A 27,124-nucleotide genomic window follows, 5' to 3' on the forward strand; every position below is an offset into this window, starting at 1 on the left:
CTTCGAGCCAGTATCGAGCGTTATGCTAGCGATATGCGGAGCGGATACCAGTCTGGATAACATCGTCCCTAGGATGTGTGGTACCACCGAGAACTGGAGCGTGGTGGTGACTGCGGTCACCCACATAGTTTCGGAACTACAACGACAGTGGCGTGCCGAGCAGCAGTTGCCTACTGCCCGACTAGATCGATAGAGTATTGCTAGAGAAGCACCATAGCGCTATACCGGCCCCTCCCACGAAGTAATGCCTTCGGGCGGTTCCGGGAAGGTCAAGGCTAATTCTGAATAATTGGACTGTCAGGAACTTTTATGCAGACGAACAACTGACGGGAATCAATTGGCACGAAAAAATAAGAAAATAAAAGAGAAAATGTGGCTTACTGAAAAGCACGTGGTATGTGAGTCGGAACGATCGTAGACAAAGAATAAAGAATTATGTGGAGACCGCAGATTGCAGGTATAGAGATTAGTGACGTTTAACGCACGCACACTAGCGGGAGCAACGCCGTGTAAAGTTGTTTATTATTTTCCTCTGACTAACCTAAAAATGTATGAAAGTAGATCTGTCAAAATGAGTTTGACATCAATTTGTTATGTATTTTCCTCGGATATTCACTAACACGCTCTCACATTCCGCACCAATACAACCGGACGTAAAAATCTCTATGAGACGGCTAATGCATGAGAGTAGCGACTATTTTACGATTAAGTTTAATCGTTTGCCTTGGGAGATGGCTATTTCTGTGTACCGCGGAGGTTACTTAGAAAGTTACTGGATTGGTCGGGAAGACTCCAGAGCATTACGATTTGAGACCGTCGTACGGTAAATGAGCTAGTTTGTTTTCATCCTCGTCTGTAGACAGGATTTGTTAGGAAGACAACCTTATGAATCGGGACGATTGCATAGGCTTGATTTTACGCTCGTCATAGACCGCGGAGGTTGCTATGAAAACTCCTGAATAGGTCAGAAGGACCTCAGAGTACTACGATTTGGTACAATCGTATTATAGAAAGGGGAAGTTCGTTTTCTCACCTACGCCGATGGGCTGCGGATGTAGCTAGCCGAAGCAGGCATGCTTGTGACTGGCCATTTGTTCCTGGACGGAAAAGTCATTCGGGGCTCCTGACCGATTTACAAACCGTCTCTGTCTATCGCTTGAAAGTTTGAACCTGGGGGTAAATCGGAGTTAATTTTGAGTTACTCTGAGCAACTCGCGTTGATCAATATATTATACACATAGCAACCTGAATGTTGTATTGAAAACAATGTTAAAACTGATGCTGTCAAGCAAAGTAAGTTGACGTGTTTCCAAGTTTTGATCGATGAGCCTCGAAGTAAGTAATAATTTAAAAAGGAAGCTTATAATTTACTCGAATTATATTCCAAAAGTGCAGAAGATTAATTTGTCGTTCCACTTACGCAGGATTAATTTTGGGAAAAAATCCAACGAGACGTTGGAAATGTTTTCCTCCACTTAAAAACACATTCTGAAACTGGAGGGGCTAGCAGCAAACGGTAGCAATGCTCACTCGGGAAGACATTTCGGCTATGGAATTGCAAAGGCGCTTTCGTATAGCACGTGTACGAAATGATATTCAAGCTGCCCCTTCAAAGTCGATGGAAGATTTTTATGGCGATTATGCCAAACAGTAAGATAAGCTCAACATCTCCGATCGCCACCATCGATAACGCGTAGCAACTACATTCACGAAGTTGACGATGCAGCATGCAGCATATAACACGAACGACGAAGAACCACCATCGTGGACCTCGGTCCTGGACGACTCAGCAGAGCAGCAGTGGCTTTAATTTGAATTTCTGTGTAGGAACTTATAGCAACAATCAATACGAAACTATCGATTTTAAATTGGCTCACTTCTTGACTAGCCTATTGCTCCCAAGCAAATCGATTAACGAACCCCATTCTAGTCAAAATTCTAGTACTACACAATGTTTGTTTTGATTCGCTATGAAAGTTTGACAGATAAAATGAGGGGTTATTGGATTTTCCTATGTTTCGAGGGGTGAATCGATTAGCTTGGGACCGAAAAGAGTACCAGAGCTGAGCCAAAAAGTTGAGCACGTTTCTTTGGAACCTACTAGTCTTAGAGTTACCTCTATGCTTATAGCAACAATCAATACGAAACTAACGATTTTAAATTGGCTCACCACTTTAGTAGCCTATTGGTCCCAAGCAAACGATTAACGTACCCTATTCTAGTCGAAATTCTAGTACTACGCAATGTTTGTTTTGATTCGCTATGAAAGTTCGACAGATAAAATCAGGGGTTATTGGTTTTTCCTATGTTTCGAGGGGTGATTCGACAAGCTTGGGACCGAAGATAGTACCAGAGGTGAGCCAAAAAGTTGAGCTCGTTTCTTCGGGACCTACTTGTCTTAGAGTTACCTCTATGCTTATAGTGTGGTTCGATAGGTTTGAATTAAGCTAGAATAATGCAATATATACATTCATTCTGTGTGTAACGTTAGAGCAATGTAGTTCGCATTTATTTTTTTATACATCCAGAAACTCGGTGAAAACGTAATTTATACATATATATAAACATAATAGAATACATTCCTGTATGTTTTTTCAACAACATCAGAATACAGTGCCTTCCCATTTTTGGCAACATATGATTTTTGTCTATTATGCAATCTATAAATTCATAGAATGCTCTATTCGATTTATGATATTACTCAACCATTCATTAGGAATTAGACGCTGGATATTTCATGAAATATTATACAGAAAACATGGGCGAAAAATTGGGGCAACAAACAGATGGTGACGGCACTGGATTTAGTTGTTGGCCATGGCATGATTTTTAATGTTAACAAACTATATGAAGCTGGCCAGAGCTGACCTAATCTGGCTTGAAATGAGCAACTACATAATATACCACAATCAACAGCGTCTAATTTGTGTGAAATATGGAATCTTGTGGATCATTACAACAAACCCTAACGATTATATCATTCTTGTTTATCGTTTTAAACTCGTGTTGAAAACCAAATCTGTCAGACGATATTTTCTTTGATTAGAAAATCAAGACTACTTTGTTAATTTTAGAGTAAATGTGAGTAACTCAAATTCACTCGCTGCAAATATATTTACTCTGAGTACAGCTGTCTTGCCCCCAGGTTTGAGCATTGCGTTGTTTGTAAATTACAGGCTAATAGCATAGAGGTAACTCTAAGACCACTGGGTCCCGAAGAAAATCATTATTATTTTTGGCTCACTCAGTACCAGAACAACGGTCCCAAGCAGTCCCAAGCTATTTCACTCACCCCTGCATGTTCTGCATGAATCCACACACCCCTGATGTTATCTGTCAAACTTTCATAGCGAATCAACACAAACATAGTGTAGTAATAGAATTTCAACTAGAATAGGGTACGTTAATCGTTTGCTTGGGACCAATAGGCTACTAAAGTGGTGAGCCAATTTAAAATCGTTAGTTTCGTATTGATTGTTGCTAATAGTGCGAAAAGCTAATTCATGGTAGTTTGCTGCCAAGCAATAAGAAAATTAAATTGGATTTATAGCTGATTTTTAGCAGAGTGCAGTAAAATCAACCGGTGGAAACTAACGATTTTAAATTGGCTCACTACTTGACTAGCCTATTGGTCCCAAGCAAATCGATTAACGTACTCCATTCTAGTCGAAATTCTAGTACTACACATGTTTGTTTTGATTCGCTATGAAAGTTTGACAGATAAAATGAGGGGTTCGGGCATTTTCCTATGTTACCAGGGGTGCATCGATTAGCTTGGGACCGAATATAGTACCAGAGCTGAGCCAAAAATTTAAGCGCGTTTCTGCGGGATCTACTAGTATTAGAGTTATCTCTATGGTACAACCATAGAGGTAACTCTAAGACCAGAAGGTCCCGAAATAACGTGCTCAACTTTTTGGCTCAGCTCTGGTACTCTCTTCGGTCCCAAGCTAATCGATTCACCCCTCGAAACATAGGAAAAACCAATAACCCCTCATTTTATCTGTCAAACTTTCATAGCGAATCAAAACAAACATTGCGTAGTACTAGAATTTCGACTAGAATGGGGTAAGTTAATCGTTTGCTTGGGACCAATAGGCTAGTCAAGTAGTGAGCCAATTTAAAATCGTTAGTGTCGTTACAATAACAATAAAGTTCCCGAAAAATTATTTGAAAGTTTTCTCGTCACCAACCGTTTTTAAATTAAAACAGTTTTAATATACCTTAAACTTAAATATCTACTTAGGTAATAGGTATAATCATAGAGGTAACTCTAAGACTAATAGGTCCCGAAGAAACGTGCTCAACTTTTTGGCTCAGCTTTGGTACTCTCTTCGGTCCCAAGCTAATCGATGCCCCCATCGAAACATAGGAAAATCCACGAACCCCTCATTTTATCTATCAAAACTAACATTATGTAGTACTAGAATTTCGACTAGAATAGGATACGTTAATCGATTTGCTTGGGACCAATAGGCTAGTCAAGTAGTGATCCAATTAGATTTATTTTTCTACATGGTACTATGATAAATGATCAAATGTTCAAGACGTAATTGAAATGTATACTTATCTTTGCTTTGCAACATTTTAAGCTTACACCCAACCGGGGGATGTAAGATTCGCTTACAATTATGTGGGATTCATCATCATAGGATGTTAGTGGAGACCGCATGAACCGAGGATGCGATATACCTAGCTTGCGGTCCAATGCAAGAAAATTGGAGACTGAAAAATGTAGAGTGTATTAGCATAGAGGTAACTCTAAGACCACTGGGTCCCGAAGAAAATCATTATTATTTTTGGCTCACTCAGTACCAGAACAACGGTCCCAAGCAGTCCCAAGCTATTTCACTCACCCCTGCATGTTCTGCATGAATCCACACACCCCTGATGTTATCTGTCAAACTTTCATAGCGAATCAAAACAAACATTGTGTAGTAATAGAATTTCAACTAGAATAGGGTACGTTAATCGTTTGCTTGGGACCAATAGGCTACTAAAGTGGTGAGCCAATTTAAAATCGTTAGTTTCGTATTGATTGTTGGTATTAGCATAGAGGTAACTCTAAGACTAGTAGGTTTCAAAGAAACGTGCTCAACTTTTTGGCCCAGCTCTGGTACTCTTTTCGGTTCCAAGCTAATCGATTCACCCCTCGAAACAAAGGAAAATCCAATAACCCCTCATTTTATCTGTCAAACTTTCATAGCGAATCAAAACAAACATTGTGTAGTACTAGAATTTTGACTAGAATAGGGTTCGTTAATCGATTTGCTTGGGACCAATAGGCTAGTCAAGAAGTGAGTCGTATTGATTGTTGGTATTAGTGAGGTAAATTAGTTATGTCGACAAAAATAGGAAACAGATTGCCGGGACTGGATTCGAACCACGAACGTTACGATTATCAGATCTGTGCTCTCTCCACTGCTCTCTCCATGCTTCTGGATATGGTTGCCTAAAAGCAAACATGAAGCGCTCATTTTCTTGCATACTCGACTTCGTTTGCTTTTTCTGCTGGAGAGATTCGAAGCAAGTGTGTGCGTCGTTCTACAATGTTCTACAATGTGCGTCGTTCTACAAGCTTACTGGTATAGTCGAAAGCGTAGATAGAACACGAAATAAATAAGACAAAAAACCATTACATCGCCTGCATGCCCTAATAAAAAATAACCATAAACGAATGATAACCCAAATCTTTGAACTATTACACAAATGGTTTGGATGATACCCAGAACACGTCGTTAAGCAAATTAACCATACAATTTTTATTAGGGTGGTCAATTTCTAACATTCGTTGCGATGTTCATGAACAGAGGATGATAGCAAACGGAACTAACATTCATTGTAATAGATTTTTGGTTTGCGTGTATGATTATAATAAATAGAGAGCTAATTAATTTTTATCCCAAATTTAAAGCAAGTCTTAGCGTATCAAAAATACAATTCCATTACTGGTGATTCTTATTTAGCATAAAAATTCAAAATAAGAACTAAACACACTTCTCAACATATCTTAAACTAGTAATAATGAGATACGAAATTGGTTAGATGGGCCTTAGATCATTTAATAATAATGTTAACTAATTAATCATGTTTTGTTGTTTTGACATCATCCACATCCAGAGGGCCAGTCACTTTCGGATGTATGGGAATGGTAGGAAACCATTTGGAAATGCATGAAAATTATCAGTTTTTATTCATTATAGTCTTTATGAGCAGATTTAGATGCATAAACATTGCACGAGTACATTACTATGGTGATAAGGTAAACACTTGTTTATTTGTTTCCTTCTGTAAAAGCATGTTTAGTCACAAATCGTGGATTTTCTGATATTCTCCATACTGCAAAAATGATTTTCCTACCACTGAAGGGGTGACATCTCTCGGATCTTCAGTATAGCTACTACTCAAATCATATAATTAATTAGTAACACATCTACCCATTCTAGAAGAAATTGTAATACTACACTATGTTTGTTTTGATTCGATACTTCGGTCCGAAACTTTTGTAAAGATAAGTGGGAACATCGTCGTTACATGGCGTTAGCATCTCCTGATTTCCTCTATAAATTTTCCACTTTCGACCAATTGGGCGCTAGTATCGAAAAAAATTCTGTTGACAATTGCCACTTGGCGCTACCAGCACTTAGTGTCTAGTGTAAATTGTGCAACGCCAGCGCCATCAGGTTGTCAAATAGGTTTTTAAAGTGGGGAAGTCGACGTTGGTGGTGCTTAAGTTAAATAGCAATCTTTACATTAGTTTTTAGAGACATTTTGTTCGAGCCTTAACGTCTGTTCTGAGTGACAATAGAAGCCATCTGAGTGACAATAGAATAAATATGGTTGATGCGTTTGACGTGGCGGCTATCTCGCGGTTACCGTGCCTGTGCGTTATGGTGGTCGTCATTCTCTAATAATATTAAAAGATGCACAATATTTCGCTTTCGAATTTTGCTCTTAGGCTAGAGGCGTGCTAGCGGCGCGCGAGGGGCGTACCAATTTAATTTTAGTCAGCCTTAAGAATCCAAAAATGGCCTCTGGTTTTTACTACCGTACACTGATAAATTGAACTATTCCCATTTTGCTTGAAATTTAATCAATTTGACATTAAACTCAGTTTAATCATATTGAATGATTAAAAATTAATCCTCTCTTTCTAAAAAATAAGCATCTGATATTAATCCCAGTTTAATCTTGGTTAATTAGATTGTAGATTATCTTTTTTTGAATAAATTTTAATCAATTTTGATTCTATTTTAACAATTTTTTTATTGAATTTTAATCTTTTTTGATTATATATCAGTATTGAAAAAGAATAAAATTGAATACTGGAAAGATTATTTCGAATTTAATCATGCATGACTTCTGCCGAAATAATCATGGCTCGGACTCAATAAGGTGAAGCGGGAAACTGCATACTTTTTAAGCTTTTTTGATTTAATTTATCTTTGAGTGTAGGTCCTAGAACATCTTAGGCATTGCTTTTACATTTTGATAAATGTTAAACACATCCTTTTATCAATCTGGGAACTAGATATAAGTAATTTATCCAGATATAAAAACAAATTAATTAAAGTCTGTATCCTTTTGATTTGCCCGAATCTCTTATTTGGGTTGTTTGTTCATATTATGCGTTTCTTCTGGCGATCATCGGTGGCATGTTCGTTAGCTTTTGCAAGCAAGCACTTGATTGATCAGTTACCCCAGTAAATTATGCAGCTGGTTCAACAAAAATTATCTTGTTTATCTCGTTGGATTTCATGTTAGCAAACTATAGAAAATTTTAAATTAACGCATCAAGATTTTATATTCAACTAAGCGAACATTTTCCATTTATCTGTCAATTTCTGTTTACACAATGCTGTTTTTCAGTTCAGTGGCATTTAAAAAAAGCTTTACTTCATTTGCATATGGTTTTTTTTTTATTATGCTATATTTTAAGTTTATATCATTGATCAAAGATTCCTTTTGACTAAAGATTAAAAGATTGCGAATTATGAATGATATGACTAATATAAGCATTTGAATTTTCTTGAAAAATAACGCCTTTTTTTTAATCGTCTGGACCATTTTAAAGCGGACTGTTGCAAAATAAAACTTTTTCCTTTTTTAATATTCACGCGGTGATTTTTTATTTGCATCAACACATTGGTGGAAATCCGAGTACAAATCGTCACAATCCAGATACTTTGTTTTTATTTATGTTATACAATTAATTGGAAAGTATTACCACGGCTACATTGCAAAATTGGCATATATGTATGTTGATTTATTCTGTATATCTTTTATTCAAAACTGATACACTAAACTAGTGTTGGAAAAATATCAAAAAAAATCACAGATCACGCTTGCAAGTCTCTCCAAACTGTGGTGAGATGGAGTTTCATGATTTTTGCTTTAAACCCGAATGCAACCGAAACTTCAATAGCGACTAGCAGCAGTCGCTTCGTGTCTACCATGGGTGAAGATAAAAAAGAGATAGCATTATTATACCTTCTCTTTCTAGGAAAACGAGGTGCAACGGAATCATTTTTGCGGCGAGCTTTCAACTTTACACGTTGTGAATAGTCTCGCAATATCAAAGGAGCTTGTGAAATCAATTAACTACCCCATTTCCGGCCTATTAAGCACAACCCGTACTAAGTATTTCTTAATCTAGCGCAGTTTAGCACTAAACGGAATGTTATTATTACTGATGGCTTACAAATTTATTTAGCTTTCCGTTTGTACCGTAATATTTGATAAAGATAAATCAATCGTTGATATATTGTCGAAAGTCTAATACTGCTTCTTGACGCCAAACTCGGCGTACGGATTCTAAACTCGGCCTAACGCATTGAAACGCCAAAGAATTCACTTCGGCCTATCGGATGAAGTTAAAATCTGATTCGTTCGGAGCACTTCTTTTGTTTTTATAAATAATGGGTGCAAACCTTCATATCATGCGTTCTAATTGACTTTGTTCGGTAGCTTAATAACTAAAGTGTCGTACCAAACGCATAATTGACTTGTTAACTCTGAAATCATGGATTTATTTGAAGTTTTCTGCTCGATAGGCCCAAAATGGGCGATTAGGCCGAAGTAGTTCTCTACCCTATCAGGTATTATATTTTGCTTCAATGTCACGCGTCATATTGAGAGCGTACGAGAGCAGACAAATATTAATTTGCTAATGATCATGCCATCACAGCACTAAACGTTCGTTGACTGAAAAGGACTTTTTAATAATTTAAAAATACCAGCATATAATAGACAAATGTTTACCCCTGTCATAAATTGACCAGTCAGCAACTATTTTTTTTTTCAGTTTTTACGGAAGGGAATGCAAACATGCGATTTTTATACAAATCAAAACAGCCCCTTTCAGTTAGCGGACGTTTAGTGCACATTATCTAGTTGGGTGAACATATTTGACTCTACTCTACTAGCGTTATTGCAATCATTGCGTTTCAGACTTCAGACAATCGACCTTCTCAATCAATTAATAGCGAGTTTATTTTTTATCCGGATTGAAACCAGATCCAACCCAGTGCGAAACCGATCTCAAACAAACGATCAAAATGACGTTTGTCAGAAAACAGGCTGACCCAATCTAGATACCCGACACAGGTAGAAACTGAATCAAAAACAAATTCGTTATTAGTTACCTTACACCTTCAACGTTCTCTGCCCCATTCCGTCGATTTGAGCTGTTCGGAACTAGTATGAAAACACCACAACAAAAATCTAAAATTGAAAGTGAAATCAAAGTGGTACCCAGCAATAATGTGCAATATCGCATACTCAGTTCACTCCTTCAATTTATGATACTGCCAGCATCTTCCATAAGCTCTGAGTTGCACATATGCACATGCAGGCTCATACATTCTGTGCACAACAACATTCGCTGTAATGTAATTCCAATACCCTTCCGGTAGACGGATCGTGACTTCTTACATTGTCCAAATATGGAAGTGATTCAAGTGATCCTCTCGTGGAGGTAATGAAGATGATCGCCACCGCGCGCAAATGCCCGTCGATTGCTTTCCCTCCTACTCCGGAGCCCATACCACCTGTACCGAGGGGTACCCTTGCCGAAGCCGGAATCGGACTCCGATGATCTGAATCGAACAAGATGAACACACAAAAAACGAGCAGATGATGCGATCGGTGAGCGTATTACAGTGCCGCGCGGCGCTTCTTGAAAACAATCACGCTATTAAAACATTTTTGATAGCATTGTCCTCGTTGCGAATAGTGCTAATTCGATGGACGCGTAGCTTAAAATAGGAATAATGAAGTACACTTTATACAAATGAAACCGAAAGAGATCGGTATGGGGGTAGGAAAAAAAATCGAATGGATGTAAGAAATACGGCACACAGCATAACAGACAAGACAAAAAAAAAATCACATCTCAATGTTGATTCGCGAACGGAAAGAAAAATTGGAAGGAATTACTGTCCAATTTTTGCCTTGACCACCTTGCGTCTATCGCTCTCGGAATCGACGACGATGACAACGGCGACGGTGACGGTGACGACCCGACCCGTAAATTACGGGTCGCTGCTTGATGGGGATCCGTAGTAAACTGACCGACTTTAACCGCGTATGCTCCATGGCACAGCTGTGCACAGTGCTGCAGGGGTTTGGGTTTTGGTCAACAATTGAAGTCATCTTCGTGGAATTGCTTGCATATGTATTTTAAGAAGATCCTTAGTAGAAGTTGTTTAATCGATTTTTCAGGAAAATCTCATTGAACTTATGTGAAATTGAAGAAATTGATGGGAGTTTGCTTACAAACGAGTAGATAATGTCTAGATAGAGCTGGAATTAGGGCGTAACAGCCTTTGTAAACAATGACTTCTCTCGTTGATTTCTCGGAATTCACGGCACGCCTACACAAACCAACATATCCATCGGGTAGGAGAAGTCTTCCTCCATTCGATGGTGGTGTCGATTTGCCAGGGAGAGCCCTAATTCCAGCTCTATCTAGCTGTATGTATAGTTAAGGGATTCTTTATTAATTGTGTGAATTATTGTACATACTGGTTTGACCAGGGACGATTCAAATTGACATTCAATTTTTTTTTCAATTCCCCCCCCCCCCCCGCTTCCAACACTTGTGTCACGCTTTTTCCAATACCTATTGATGAATTTACGCGAAACTGCACCAGTGCATGCGACGCCTAGGTTTGAAATTCAAAACCACAAAAGTGATGATGTACCAAAAAATATCCCATACGATTTGACAGGAAGCAAAACGTCATTATCATTTTCACATCATTTCCATCTGCTGGTCGACCGTAACGTAAACTCATCAATTACACGTACTGAAGCCATTTCTAGGACCCTCTCCCCTCTAACGAGTGGAAGTCATATCACAATCACCGCTCAATACGTCTCATAGTATAAATGGAAGATTTCGTGTCACAATTATAATGCTTTTGAAAATAAAGTTTAAGAGTAGAGTACTAAAGTTAAAAGTCAGTGAGATTTGCATTAATAATCCATTGAAACATTTGTCAATAACATATAACTATATTTAGAAGGTCAACCAAAGCAATTCTATCACTATTTGATTCGATTATGGCTGAAATTTTATGGAGTAGGTATAGTGCAACAAACAAGCGATTAGAAGAAATAAATTATGTTCAATATATTCGATTCGTATGAAAGATTAACCCCTAGATATAGGCACCATTTATAGAAGATTTCTGGAAATCTCGATAACTCATTCTCTGCTTGATCGTCAAGCAGTCCAGTCCGGTTTCGTCCGCTCTCTCTCTCTGTAGAGTATTCATTTTCGTTCGATAGTGTTCGCGTCTCTCTTTCGCGGTGTTAAGCGAAACATCGATTGATCCCAGCATGGAAAAACCGTTGCGTGGTCATGCGATTGCAAGCTCGTCCGGGAAGCGTCCCCGACAGGAAACCGCCAACCGGTACGCCATTCTCCAAAATGGTGATAAACCGGAAATAAAGAAAAGGGATTCCCGCCCGGACTTCAGGAGAGCATCAAATTCTATATCGAGCAAGGCTTGAAGTGCACCATGCGCATGTGCACTGAAGGCATCATGCTGATAGTACCAGTAAGGAAGTACTGGAACGCCATCGAAGAGCTGCTGAAGCGGGACAAAAGGGAATATTTCTCTCTCGATGTCGAGGAAGACAAGCCGTTCAAGGTGGTCCTGCGTGGTCTACTCGACATGGAAATCGCCGCGCTGTCGGATGAGCTGAAGAAGAACGGCAAGTTTTCAAGATAATTTGGCACGACGTCTCCCGTAAGTACCGTGACCAGTTCTATTTGTTCCACCTCGAGCGAAACACAACGTGTTTGAAGGACCTGCAGTGTATTCGGGCGCTTTTCCACATCGTGGTTATGTGCGAACGCTACACACCTCGCCCCAGCAACGTCACCCAATGCTCAAACTGCCTCATGTTTGGGGACGGGACGAACAATTGCCACATGGCTCATCCCTGCAACGAATGTGGCAAACAGCACGCACTTGAAGCATGCGACAGGATGGAGAACGCCGATCCACAATGCGTCAACTGTGGTGCAGCACCTCGAGCTACTAGCAAGTCTTGTCCGAAGCGTGCGGAATTCATGGAAATCCGCAAAAAGGCAGAACCAGCCGGGTCGGAAAAAGGTTCCGGCACGCAATGAGTAGAATTTTCCCGCCATTAGTTACGGGGTCCGATTCCGGTTCTTCCGCCACTTCCGCTCAACATCCGTTTGGCTGCTGCTGCTGCATCGGTCCCGCCATCTGCTGAGGTGCCAAACCCTATGCGGCTACGGTTTCGTCCCCTCCCCGGGACTATCATGGAGTCGAGATGACGCCCCACCATCAAACGAAAACGAAGAGCTGCTCACAACAGAGGAACTCATAACCATCATGGCAGAAGCAATCATCATCAAGCGCGCCTGCAGCACCAGAACCGAGAAGATTATGGACCGTGAAGCCAGCAAGATCGCCAACTGGAACGCTTGCTCGCTCAAGAGCAAGAACATCGAGTTCGTTCACTTCCTCAACGAACGTAACATCGACATTGCCGTCATCACTGAAACCCACCTGAAACCGGAGGTAAACGTCTACCTTCTTGACTTTCGGCTACTAAGACTTGAACGAACCAGCTCCGGAGGAGGAGGACTGGCCATTGCTGTAAGGAGAAACATCTGCTGTCAGCTTCTGCCGAGCTTTCAGCTGAAAATCATCGAAGCTTTAGGGGTGGAATTCATTGCGACCTACTGACTGCCCCAAGCAAGCCACCATCAAGGACGGGTCGGCAGCAGACCTACGGAGGGATATCATCAGACTAACTCGACGGCGTGAAAAGTACATCATCGCGGGCGACCTGAACGCCAAACACCAGGCTTGGGGCAACAGTCGACGCAACCAAAACAGCACAATCCTAAACAACGACCTGCAAGAGGCTCGCTACACCATACTAGCGCCGGACTCTCCCATCCGGTTGAGCCGGTTTGGCGTACACTCTACCATCGACATATTCATCAGCAACATGGGAGACAACATCTCGCTACCTGTGACCCACCAAGAGCTGAGTTCGGACCACTATTTAGTGGTGACCGATGTAGGCTCATCCGTCAACCGATTCCAAGCTTCCCGACGCAACTACCATCGTGTCAGCTGGGATCAGTTCCAACACTGTGTCGACTCCACTGCCGACTACGGTGTCCTTCCGGAGACGCCCGACGACGTTGACCGGTGTCTGAAGTTCCATCGAGGAGGCCATACTCGTGCCAGTATTCAAACAGGTGAGCAATACTCTGAATCTTGATAGAATTACCAAAAATCTCATCAGACTCCTTAACTCCATCCGAAGGCAATATCAGCGTTCTGGTTTGCGTGTCTTGAAGACCCATTGCAACCATCTTACAAAAACCATCCAAGCCAGGATGGTGAACCTTAGATATCAGGATTTCGCTATCAAGATTCGCTCTCTCCCAGGTTGTGCAAAGCCCTTCTGGAAACTAACGAAAATCCTTAAAAACAAGCCAAGACCCATTCCACCACTGACCCCACTGGACCGTCCCGGCGACCCAGTGCTTCATTTGATAACTCCTGAAGAGAAGGCTGCCGCGATAGGTCAACACTTCGTCAGCTCCCATAATCTCGGACAAAACATCGTCAGCCCTCACAAAGCTGAGTTTGCTGAAAATGCAACCAATCTTCATCAGATTCCCAACACTTTACCCGAGGAATCCGAGATTACGGATGACGAACTGTTGGCCTATATCAAATCATCTAAAAACATGAAGGCCCCAGGTTTCGACAACATCCTGAATCTGGAACTTAAACACTTGAGTTCCAGATTCTACAACCATCTGGCACTGATTTTTAATCTGTGCCTCAGACTTGGCTACCTCCCCTCGTGTTGGAAGTCAGCTAAAGTCATACCCATCCGGAAAACTGGGAAGGATCCGTCCTCTCCTTCAAGTTATCGACCAATCAGCCTTCTCTCAGGGTTATCAAAACTGTTCGAAAGAGCAGTATACCATCGGCTCCTAACATCTGCAGATGAAAACAATTTGTTACTCGATGAACAGTTTGGTTTTCGGAAAGGTCGTTCGACCGTCCACCAGCTGACTCGAGTAACAAATCTCAGACGGAACAAGTCTATGTCAAAAACATCTGCCATGCCGTTGTTGGACGTTGAAAAAGCGTTCGACAATGTCTGACATGATGGCCTGGTGTTCAAATTGCAGAAGTACGGTCTTCCAATCTTCTTCTAATAAACAACTATCTATCGGACAGGATGTTCCGAGTCTCTCTGAATACCATCACATGGGATGCTTTCATCATCGGTGCCGGGGTTCCACAAAGAAGCATTCTTGGCCCCATTCTATTCAACCTGTTCACCTCCGATATGCCGGCTCTCCCTGATGGTGGATCGTTGTCTCTGTTCGCAGATGACACATCCATCGTCTTCAAGGGTAGGGTCATCGGAGCTCTGACTGCGAAACTTCAGAGAGGCCTGGAGGTCCTGTCTGGATATTTCAACAGCTTGAAGATCCGTATCAACGCGGTAAAGACCCAGGTCATCATATTTCCACACTCTAAATCTCCCAGACTTGTTCCGTCGGTGAATAATAAGATCTGCCTGAACGGCACAGTGGTGGAATGGTCGAAAGAGGTAGTCTACCTAGGCCTAACATTAGACAGCAAGCTTATTTTCAGGGAGCACGTTGACAAAACTAAAACCAAGTGCAACATCTTGATAAGATCATTGTATCCACTCATCAACAGGAGGTCTACCCTTTCCCTGAAAAATAAGCTCCTTCCCGTAATAGAATACGGGATGCCAATCTGGGAGAGTTGCGCAAAAAGCCACCATCTCAAATTACAACGGATCCAGAATAAGATCCTGAGGATGATCGTTAATAGTCCATCGAGGACTTCGTCAAGGAATTTCCGCCCGGACTTCAGGAGAGCATCAAATTCTACATCGAGCAAGGCTTGAAGTGCACCATGCGCATGTGCACTGAAGGCATCATGCTGATGGTACCAGCAAGGAAGTACTACAACGCCATCGAAGAGGTGCTGAAGCGGGAAAAATGGTCCTGCGTGGTCTACCCGACATGGAAATCGTCGGGCTGTCGGATGAGCTGAAGAAGAACGGCCTACAGCCGTTGCAAGTTTTCAAGATGAATTGGCACGACGTCTCCCGTAAGTACCGTGACCAGTTCTATTTGGTCCACCTCGAGCGAAACACAACGTGTTTGAAGGACCTGCAGCGTATTCGGGCGCTTTTCCACACCGTGGTGAAGTGGGAACGCTACCAACCTCGCCCTCGCAACGTCACCCAATGCTCAAACTGCCTCAACGTCGAGATGACGCCCCACAATCAAACGAAAACAAAGAGCTGCTCACAACAGAGGAACTCATAACCATCATGGCAGAAGCAATCATCATCAAGTGCGCTTGCAGAACCAGAACCGAGCAGATTCTTGGTGCATCACGTTTCATCGACAATTATGGACCGTGAAGCCATCAAGATCGCCAACTGGAACGCTTGCTCGCTCAAGAGCAAGACCATCGAGTTCGTTCCTTCCTCAACGAACGTAACATCGACATTGCCGTCATCACTGAAACCCACCTGAAACCGGAGGTAAACGTCTATCTTCCTGACTTTCGGCTACTAAGACTTGATCGAACCAGCTCCGGGGGAGGAGGACTGGCCATTGCTGTAAGGAGAAACATCTGCTGTCGGCTTCTGCCGAGCTTTCAGCTGAAAATCATCGAAGCTTTAGGGGTGGAAGTCTCCACTCCTGTCAGCCCTATCACCATCATTGCGACCTACTGTGCGACCTTGGGATGCCAATCTGGGAGAGTTGCGCAAAAAGCCACCATCTCAAATTACAAAGGATCCAGAATAAGATCCTGAGGATGATCGTCAATAGTCCATCGCGGACTAGAAACTCTGAGGTCCATCGCCTGGCTGGTCTTCAGATACTGAAATTACGGAGAGCTGACTCCATCGCTAGGTTCAGAGATTGCTGTAGACGATCCGATCAACAGATCATCAGGGATCTGGTGCGTTAGGTTAGGTTAAGCTAAGTTAGGTTAAGTAGGTATAATAACAAATTAATACATTTAAATCAAACATTCTTCACAATAAGAGAATTGTAAAACATTACAACAGTAAAACACGACATGTACAAACACAAAATCAAAAATTTCACCAAAGATGAAGAGCCCTTCTGGCTAACCTCTTGCCTTGTATTAGCAATTGTAAACTACGTAACAAATCACAAATAAAGAAGAATTTTACAACTACTAATCTCGATAACTTTTTCAAAGCGACGACGACAAAGCGACGACGACAAAGCGACGACGAAACATATGAAAATCCACGAACCCCTCATTTTATCTGTCAAACTTTCATAGCGAATCAAAACAAACATAATGTAGTACTAGAATTTTGACTAGAATGGGGTACGTTAATCGATTTGCTTGGGACCAATAGGCTAGTCAAGTAGGGAGCTATTTTAAAATCGTTAGTTCCCACCGGTTGATAATAACCTACTTCAATTATTTTAAAAGTCCTTTGTTCGCTGTTACTACGAATTCCCTTAAGAATTCTCCTGAAGTAAAATTCTCCTCAGCTGAGTGGTGCGGAGAAACACGAAATGGTTGTCAAAAAGAATCCAACTGGTGCTGTCAAAAAGAATCCAACGATCTAGAGCTGCTAAAAGTGATACTTTTCTCATACAATCCCCGTCGGCAGAGAAAGTATTGTGGTCAATGTTGAAAATATTGTCATTTCGGCATTTTTTTACTAATATTCTTCAACAAAAAACTTGCTCAAATACTCGGATGTAAACAATGTAACGAACGAACGAACCTGCACGAACTGCTGAAGGAAGAATGCAAACAAACTTTATAAGAGTCATGTGGGTAGGTGCACTCCCAACACCATGTACACGTTATTTATGGAGCAAAGAGTGAACTTTCGACAGCATGTATATGCAAATTGTGAGCAGTGCATTAGCAAAACAATTTGTGATATTTTCGGAGACGAGCCAGCCAACGGCTGAAAGTCTCCTTAATAAAGATATAAAAAAAATGTGATATCGGAAAATTTTCAAGTTGTTTCCTGCTGACTTGCAAAACAAAAACGGCTGTGTTCGCAGTATTCTCTCAGGAGTGCTCAATGAATGAGATTTGAGAAAGATTTTCCGAACACTGGTATTTACTAATTATTTTTCTAAAGTTATCTTTGGAATTCCCTCTAAATTCCTCAGTTATCCCATACATTCCTTTAAATTCTCCTCAGAATTCCCTAGGAACTCTTCTAGGAGGTCTCTAAAAATTATAACAGGATTATCCTTATATATCTCAAATCCATCAACAGTTGACCATGATGAACAGCACGGCGTTGAACGGTCTCAAGGTTTCTTCCGTGTTCTTCAGCAGCTACGACTTGCATTGGAAGGTGACTGGAGTTCATGGAGAGGACAGTTGAAGGCGAAGGATGACTGTTCCTCTAGGAGGAGGTCACAAACTCCTGCTTATCGTGACCCACAAGGAACTTCCTACCGTATCAGTGTTAAGGATTCCAAGTAGCATTGCAAATTTTATCGAGGTTTTAAAGCATTCTACAAGTCTAAATCATAGTCTACATAGAATCAACATTGTTACTTGGGATAGGACGCCAGTTTTTCGCGTATTATGTGGACATTATAGAATATCTTTAAGAAAGGATTCTAGTGCGTAAAGTTTCAACAAGACTCAGAAGCTATCCGAAGATCTACAAGGAGGATTCCAAGGCTATGAATAGTGGTAAAGTGGTGAGAAGGGTCTTCGGTCTACAGGTAGACTTCAAAGTCGAAAAGAGTCTCCATCATGGAATCTGGTTCTTCACGGATGATTTCTAGTAGCGTGCTTATGGCCTTGAAAGCATAAAGGATTGGTCGTCAATCCGCAATGTGGCTAATAAATAAAAACTGGGTTAGTGGAGTGCTAGGAAATGCGAGACTTTCCTGAGGAAAGTAACAGTGTAGTTAGTGAAGTCGCGGAATATCTGGTCCAACCAAGGAATTTCTAATATCCACGAACACGAAGAAGATGTCTAATATAGTTTACTCAGATTACTTAATGGAGTTCTTTACAAATTGTATGATTTTGTCATACAAAATTTCATGGAATTATTCCGGTGCTTCTTATATTTAGTTCTGGCATTCATCGTGATATTTTCTGAAAATTCTTTCATGGGTTTTGTTAATTATTCTTCAAAGAATTTTTTTTAAATGCATCATCAATTGGCTCCGATATTCGAACAGAAATTTAATCTCCGACGACTGGATGCAATCATTTTCTCTTGATAAATGCAAGTAAATTCCGGAAGCTAAAAACTAGAAACCATTTTTCAAACACCTTTACTCAAAACATCACCGGCGGAATAATGATACATTTTCATTCACGATTTCAACCCATTGTGCAGCAAGCGCAGCCGACAATTGGACAATTAAAACTCGTACGTTCTTACCGCCGATCTTCGTCGGATGGTAATGCGGAGACGAAGACGAAGGCGCCGCCGCCAACGACGATGGCGGTGGCGAAGTCGAGGCGAGACGGCAACGCACCGATGATGCTACTGCTGGTGTTCCGCGGGGTCTTACAAGAAACAATTTTCTCAGCTTTGATATAAAGTTCGTTGGTCAAGTGTTATGCCTAAGCATTCGGTAGTGTTCTTTGGTAAGCGCAACATTTGCAGAACAGAGCATTAGAACGGTGTCTAGAATAGGAACAAAGTGAATACAATGTTTAGGCTAAGTGCTGTGGTGAGTTTGAAGTCAAAAAGGATCGAAAAGTGTTTTCTAACTTTTGGAAGGACTGAAAGTGTGCTCAATTGAATATTTTGTTCTGTTTTATTTTTGTTCTGTGTAGTGCGTGGTGCTGGTGCTCGTAGGAGTGTCATTCGCTGAACCTCCGGCATCCGGTGGATATCCAGATCGTCGGAATGGTAACGGAAACGGTGGAGGTGGCGGTGGCTACCAACAGGTCTCTAGTGGACAGCAGACGTCGGAAGGCCAATCCGTAGATCCTCAGTTGCTCGATATGGTGAAGATGCTGTTGCTGCAGCACGAAAGTGAATCCTCTAACGGTGCTGGTGGCGGCGGTGGTGGCAGCGGGGGCCCATATCCTTCCTCCAACGGTGGTGGAAGTGGAGGTCCATATGGTTCGTATGGACCACCAGCTGGTAGCAGCTCCCAGGGAGGTCGTGTGACCGGAATTGAATTAGAAAACCCCAAGCAGAGCATGCAGGTCGCCGAATTCTGGCAGGGTGGCGAAGAACAGGGTGCCCCTAGTGGACAATACGGTGCTCCAGGTCAAGCTCAAGCCCCAAGTGGATCTTATGGTGCCCCAAGTGATTCGTATGGCGCTCCCCTAGGTAGGAAGTAAATTGTTTAATTTATTGATGTGTACCGCGTAAGTAATGTTAGTTCAGAAAAAAAAAATAAATTTGTCACCGTAAAGCGTTTCAGTGTTTCGATTTCAGAGCTCCCTCCCCTTCACCTGACAGTGCGGGCATGAATTGCATTCGAACGATGGAATGGTGAATGGACGCGCGATGGCCCACCGATCGCTGCCTGGTTCGGTTGGCTAATGTTTCATCTTCATTACTTATCGCAAATGGCGTCATTATTATGTTGCCTCCATTGACTGACTGCAGAATGTACAATTCCTTGACGCATTTCGCACTCGGCCTCTCTCTTTTGGAGGGGCCTTGCAGATATTTGAATAACGTGCACCGCAGCTGCTGATTTATCTGGTTTCATTGAAATGTGAGGCGCAAGGTGGAGTTGAATGGAACTGACAATTGCTAGTTGAATCAGCGTGGCTTCAACGGTGAATTCAAGAAAGACACTTGATTTTTTGTTTTTCTTAGTAATGACTTGTGCTAGGTTGATTTTGTTGTGGGCAGGGGAAAATTACCCACAGGTGGATTCATGCGCTGTTATCGGATTCGTCTCTCTGTTCTAATTTGGTTCTATGTTTATTGTTCATATTCACTCCTGAAGTGTATCAGGGCACTGTTTAAAATTTGTAAAGGTAAGCCCTGGATCTTTAAGTCGAATTTTGGTGATTAAAGTAAATTAAATTAAATCTTAGAGCCACATTGAATAGAAATATCAAGGTTTAAATGTTCCTTTCTTTCACAAAGAGTATCATAATGGCCACTTTCACGAGATATGAAATATTTCCTTACTGCTTTTTTAAAAATGTCTTCTAAGCTCAATTCCATCCATTTATTTTTTTCACCAATTTATTTTATACCACCCTGTACCTGACACTCCGGTGGCAGAAACGTTATCCACCAACATTTTGCTTGAAGTCAATATTCATTCGCATAAATGTTCGATTTGTTGTGCGACAAGGTAATCATGATAAATGTTCAACAAATGCGTACAAGAAGGAATTTTATATTTAATGTATTATTTTTTAAATAAAGTTTTATGAATCATTATTCATATATGATTTTTGGACGCTAACGTGTTGTTCAAGCACGTATAAATACAGCATAAAAACTGTAGACTACAGTGCTGACACCACCAATGGTGGTGGCTTCTGCAACCCTCCTTCTTGACAAGGGATTGGTATCTGGCTGCGTAGCTACAAAGCTTTATTTTCCTGCCAGTGTTTTTTGTTGGCAGAATGAGCGTAGGAGACAGCAAGCGGAGCAAGCTAGATACTCGTAAAAACTCGAAAGTGTCTTTTACTAACTTCTTTCATTTAAAAACTTTTTGTATATGGTTTATTTAAAGCTTCTTTGAAACTATTTTCATGTTCCAGTTGAAAGAAGATAATCAACCCTTCGGCAATATCGAGTATAAATAAATTTCCTGGAAATTAGAGTTGCGTTCACTTTAATTCATTAAAATCACGGTTACTCATAGGCTAGGTAAAATTTTCCTGTGGCAATCCAGAGGACCAGAGCAAGCGAGCGGAAGTGCAAGATGCTAACCCCTGGGGCGACGCATACCGAGTTACAATGGCGAAAATCGAAGGCCAACGACACCTTCCGAAATGTGCCCAAACAAGCTGAAAGTCATCATTGAAGCCACCTACACCATATGACGAGGCAGAGAGAGAGACAACCCAAGTACAATTTTGGTTTTATCATAGTCTTGTAGACCATGATTTGATCTTGAAGAACACTTTAAAACCTTGATAACAATTTCAATGTTGATTGGGAACGCTAATCAGTGTCTGTTTTTATCATTTACCATCGCACGCAAGGAGCTAAGAGAAGAGGTGACAATACGGGGGCGAAAATTAACCACTTTTCTGTCAAACGTGAACCAGCTACTGATTGGCCGATTTCATGTGCGTAAGATAGAGATAGAGATTGATAAAGATAGATATAGAGATAGAAATAAAAGAGGAAGAAGCCAATTGTCACCTCTTCCTCTTAGGCAAGGAGTAGCGCTTCAACCCAGTATAGAAGTATTGCGTTTGTTTTGGAATTCTTCGCTGTCACGTACGAATGAAATGAAGAAATCAGGGCCGGGATATGCTGTCAAATCGGCCTACTGATCATCCATCATATTGGTAAGGCTCACTGAATTTGTCTCTCTTTCGTTCTACCACTGTTTAAATTGTTGAAAAAGTGTGACGTCAAACTCTTTCACCCATTTCAACAGACGGAGAACGAAAGAAACCGTTGCCGTTTGGAACCAGTTATGCGAGCTAGACGACGATTGTTCGTATTTGACAGTCACCTACCCCCCCCCCCCCCCCTTAGATGAAATGACCCAATAAACAATTACCTATTGAAGAAACGACTTCTTGACGATTTTATTCAACTGCATGCTTAATAATACTACGTTTTTTAATAATAACTTCTGTTCAGGCTTTGTTCACACAAATCTGGAGAATTTATTCAATCACACAACATCGAAATAAGGAGTTGAATAAGGTATGTCGAGAAGCTTTTGTTCGACTTGCAAGAGTTTTTTTTTTTTTTTTTATATTAATTTATTTGTACAGGCTCAATCGAATAAACTCAGTGTTCACTCGGCTGTCGACAAAAGCAGGCCAATCTCAATGTGTGCTACGCGATCGTCTGTTTTCTCGGCAGCAACCATTGTGTGGTCCTCCTCATTGTTCTTCATCAGCAGTTCTTTCGGTCGATGCGTCGTCGACTTTGAAAAGCAACCGTTTCGTGATGAGTGTGTGAGTGCTGACCACGTTTTGCGTCCATTGCTGCAATGGACGCGCTCTGACCCTCGTTGGCGTACAACAATTTGCCATACAATGAAACCACTGGAAGCGGCTCCAGTTCTGATGGAGGAGGCTTTTTGGATAGCGGAAGATAAAGTGTTTATTGTGTTGTACCTTTTGACTATAGTTTTAAGATATATTGTATAGTGACCAAGAATCCTCGGCTCTGTAAAGTTAATTCGGTTGAGCCTTATCAAATAAATTATTAAACAAATCGAATAAACTTTACAGAGCCGAGTTATCATTTGCATTATACATGATTAATGTCTTAAATCTAGAGTTAAAGGAATTGAACCGATTACTCGCGGTCGTCTCGAGGTTAGTAGAGATTTACAATTTTTTGGATGGGGAAAGGGAGAAGGAGGATTGAAATATGATTTATTATACAAATATTTAATTAATCCTAAAACATGAACTTATTTCTATTCATCTTGAACACAAACATTAAAAAACAAACTACACGCACAATACACAAACTAAACACAAGGTTAATCAAACTTACAATCTAAGGTTAGTATTCTTAAAGTAAACATATATGAGTTTCATAAACTCCAGATCACGTCTAGCCAAAATATCCCGAACTGGAACATTAGGTTGTCTACCTCGAGCCCAAAGGGAATCGCACAGCTCAGATCTGACTCCACGATGCTCAGCACAAGACCAAAGGATGTGATCGGCGTCTTGGTAACCTTGTCCACATTCACAGAGATTGCTGTCTCCCAGCCCAACACGAAACAAGTGAGCGTTTAACGAATAGTGATTGGACATGAGGCGAGATATCAGACGAATGAAGTCTCGACCCACATCCAACCCCTTGAACCAAGGACTCTTCGACACCTTAGGGATGATCGAGAATAGCCATCGTCCCAAACTTCCTTCACTCCAGCTCCTTTTGCCAGCTGGCGAGCGACTGTTGACGATAAATGAAGAAAAATTCATTGTAGGCGATTTGTCGATCGTAAATATCGCCTTCCATAGCGCCCACCTTTGCAAGCGAGTCCGCCTTCTCATTGCCCGGAATCGAGCAATGAGATGGGACCCATGCAAAGGTGATGACAAAAGATCTTATAGATAAAGCACTCAGAAGCTCTCGTATTTTCATGAGAAAATACGAGGAGTGCTTTACCGGCCTCATGGATCGAATAGCCTCGACAGAACTGAGACTATCCGTAAAAATAAAATAGTGATCTGGTGCGAGTGAGGCGATCGTTTCTAGCGTATAGTGTATTGCCGCCAGTTCAGCAACATATACGGAACAAGGAGCTTGAAGCATTCGAGAGGCGCTATGAAATTCGTTAAAAATACCAAAACCAGCGGACGACTCTATTAGTGATCCATCTGTGAAGAACGATCTTGCGGAATCAACTTGGCCAAACTTTGCAGCGTAAATTGACGGAACAATCATGGAACGATGATGTTCTGGGATTCCACGAATCTCCCGCGTCATAGATAAATCAAAACTAACTGAATTGCCGAAGTCGGAGAAGCATACACGATGGGGATTATGCTGTGAAGGGCTGACATCCTGAGTTATGTACACGTAGTACAATGACATAAAACGAGTTTGAGGGTTTAGCTCAAGAAGCTTCTCAAAGTTTTCGATTACCAGTGGATTCATAACTTTACAACGGGTGAGGAGCCTGAGGGACAATTCCGAAAACCGATCCGATAGTGGCAACATGCCCGCCAACACTTCGAGACTCATCGTATGAGTCGAGTGCATGCATCCTAACGCGATACGAAGACAACGATACTGGATCCGTTCCAGCTTGATGATGTGCGTTTTAGCTGCCGACTGGAAGCAAAAACTACCGTACTCTAAAACCGATAAAATCGTTGTCCGGTACAACGTCAGAAGATCTTGTGGATGGGCTCCCCACCACGTTCCGGTAATTGTTCGGAGAAAATTGATCCTTTGTTGGCATTTTCGTCTCAGATACTCAATGTGGGATCTCAAGGTGCATTTGGAATCGAACCAGACCCCAAGATATTTGAAAGACATGGAATGAGTGATCGGCTTACCCAAAAGTTGAAGCTTCGGTTGTGCTGGGCTATGCTTCCTAGAAAAAACGACCAACTCAGTTTTCTCCGTGGAGAATTCGATACCTAGCTGGATAGCCCAAGTAGACAAATTGTCTAAGGTATCCTGTAAGGGTCCTTGCAGGTTGACCCCTTTGGGCCCTGTCATAGACACTACGCCATCATCTGCAAGTTGTCTCAACGTGCAGTTGTCACTTAGACAATTGTCAATTTCTCTGACATAGAAATTGTACAAAAGGGGGCTTAAACATGAGCCCTGGGGGAGACCCATGTAACTAAATCGAGAAGCTGTAGAGTTTCCATGAGAAAAGCTCATATGTTTCTCTGACAGCAAATTGTACAAAAAGTTATTAATTAATGGGGAAAGGCCACAAGCGTGGAGTTTGTCTGAAAGGACTTCAACCGATACTGAATCAAAAGCCCCCTTAATATCCAAGAACACAGAAGCCATTTGCTCTTTTTTAGCAAAAGCCAACTGGATTTCTGTGGAAAGCAACGCGAGACAGTCGTTCGTTCCCTTACCCCTACGGAAACCAAATTGAGTATCTGAGAGTAGGTGGTTCGTCTCAACCCATTTGTCGAGGCGAAAAAGGATCATTTTCTCCGAGGGGGGCGACACATCTAAATCTCAAGTTTAGATGCTTAACAAATCTCACACTAGCGAATCAATCTTCGAAAAATCTTCTTTCATTTGTCGCATCTACTTGCATCGCTCATCATCCTTTTGCAGGAAATCTTCAGAATCGTCATCAATCTTCTTTCTATCTACTCAGCGTGCGCGCAGCTAGCCACAGCAAAACACAATCTTTTTTGCATCGTAGATAGAGTCGTCCCCCTCGATTTTCTCCAACAATTTTCGAATGCACGATAACATCGCGATGGGACGATACGAGTTATGATCTGACGCGGGTTTTCCAGGCTTTTTAATGGCTATAACTCTCACTCGCCTCCAATCATCTGGAACAAAATTGAACTCGAGGAACTGACAAAACAAGTTCAACATGCGCCTCTTAGCGACGTCTGGGAGGTTCTTCAACAAGTCGAACTTGATCCTATCAGCCCCCGGAGCCGAATTGCGACACGAAAGGAGCGCGAGTGAGAGCTCCAGCATTGAAAAAGGCTGGCTGATCTCGTCTACCGAATTCGTCGTTTCGCGAGGAATCATCTGTGCCGGCACGGAATCAGGACATACTTTTCGCGCGAACTTGAGAATCCACCGGTCCGAGTACTCCTCGCTCTCGTTGTTTGAAGACCGGTTACGCATCCTTCGCGCCGTGTTCCAAAGCGTATGCATCGACGTTTCGCGCGATAAACCGTCCACGAATTGCCGCCAGTATCCACGTTTCTTGGCTTTGATGAGGCTCTTGAGTTCGTGTTCAAGAGTCGAGTACGCTTCGAAATACTCGGGTGTTCCGCGTTTCCGGAAAAGCTTAAACGCGTCGGACTTTCTACGATAAACCTCAGTGCATTGCTGGTCCCACCAAGGGGTAGGAGGTTTCCTACGAAAAGACGTTCCTGGAACCGGCCGAGTTTGAGCTCGAAGCGCGCTGTCCAAGATCAGATTGGAGAGGAAGTTATATTCCTCCAACGGTGGAAGCCCTTCTACCGACGACACGGCTTCCTCTATCGCGGTCTTGAACGTTGTCCAATCGATATTACGGGTGAGGTCGTACGCGACATTAACGGATTCCGACGGATTGAACCCACTGGCAATCGAAATTTTGATCGGCAAGTGATCACTACCGTGGGGATCCTGGATCACATTCCACGTGCAATCCAACGATAATGAGTTAGAGCAAAGTGTGAGGTCTAATTTACTTCCATTCGAAGATGGTCCAGCCAAACGTGTTACTTCTCCATTGTTAAGAATTGTCATATTGAAGTTATCACAGAGGTCATATATCAAAGTAGAACGGTTGTCATCATACAGTTCCCCCCAGCCTGTACCGGTAGCTAAATAAGCAATAAATCCTTGAATCTGAATACCTATCAGCACTCCCAGCAGGAAACTCTAGCTAATTCAAGGAGATGATTACTTCATTCATAGTTGTTTTACATGAGACCAACATCAGTCGAGTACTAGTACAAGACACTGAAGAAGTCTGCACATTGTAGACGAAATACGCGTATCTGTCAAGGATAAGCAAATAAAGTAGTGGAATTAAATGGAAAATACTAATCCTTCTCTCTCTCATTATGAGACCAATGTTACCTCTCCATCTCTCTAATTTCGATGGAAAGGATTCTGGGCTATTCTTTTCGATAGATTGATGAATTGGTTGTTGAGAGTGATACGATCTATGTTTACGATTTAAATTAATTAGCCGTAGAAAATAAATAAAAAAAAAAAGATGAGG

The 27,124-nt window shown here is 41.7% G+C and overlaps 1 protein-coding gene across 1 annotated transcript; it reads left to right on the top strand.

The window, feature by feature from the left end:
- Positions 1-19,109: 19,109 nt before the first annotated feature.
- LOC135705489 (pro-resilin-like) lies at positions 19,110-19,978 on the top strand. Its single transcript, XM_065227237.1, has 2 exons — positions 19,110-19,282; positions 19,389-19,978. The coding sequence occupies exons 1-2, from the start codon at positions 19,262-19,264 to the stop codon at positions 19,902-19,904; spliced, it is 537 nt and encodes a 178-aa protein (XP_065083309.1). The 5' UTR covers positions 19,110-19,261; the 3' UTR covers positions 19,905-19,978.
- The last annotated feature ends 7,146 nt before the right edge of the window (positions 19,979-27,124 follow it).

The sequence above is a fragment of the Ochlerotatus camptorhynchus genome, unplaced genomic scaffold, assembly GCF_037179485.1.
Source record: "Ochlerotatus camptorhynchus isolate MF236.1 unplaced genomic scaffold, CSIRO-AGI_Acam_v1.1 ptg000267l, whole genome shotgun sequence".
Classification (NCBI taxonomy): Eukaryota; Metazoa; Arthropoda; class Insecta; order Diptera; family Culicidae; genus Ochlerotatus; species Ochlerotatus camptorhynchus.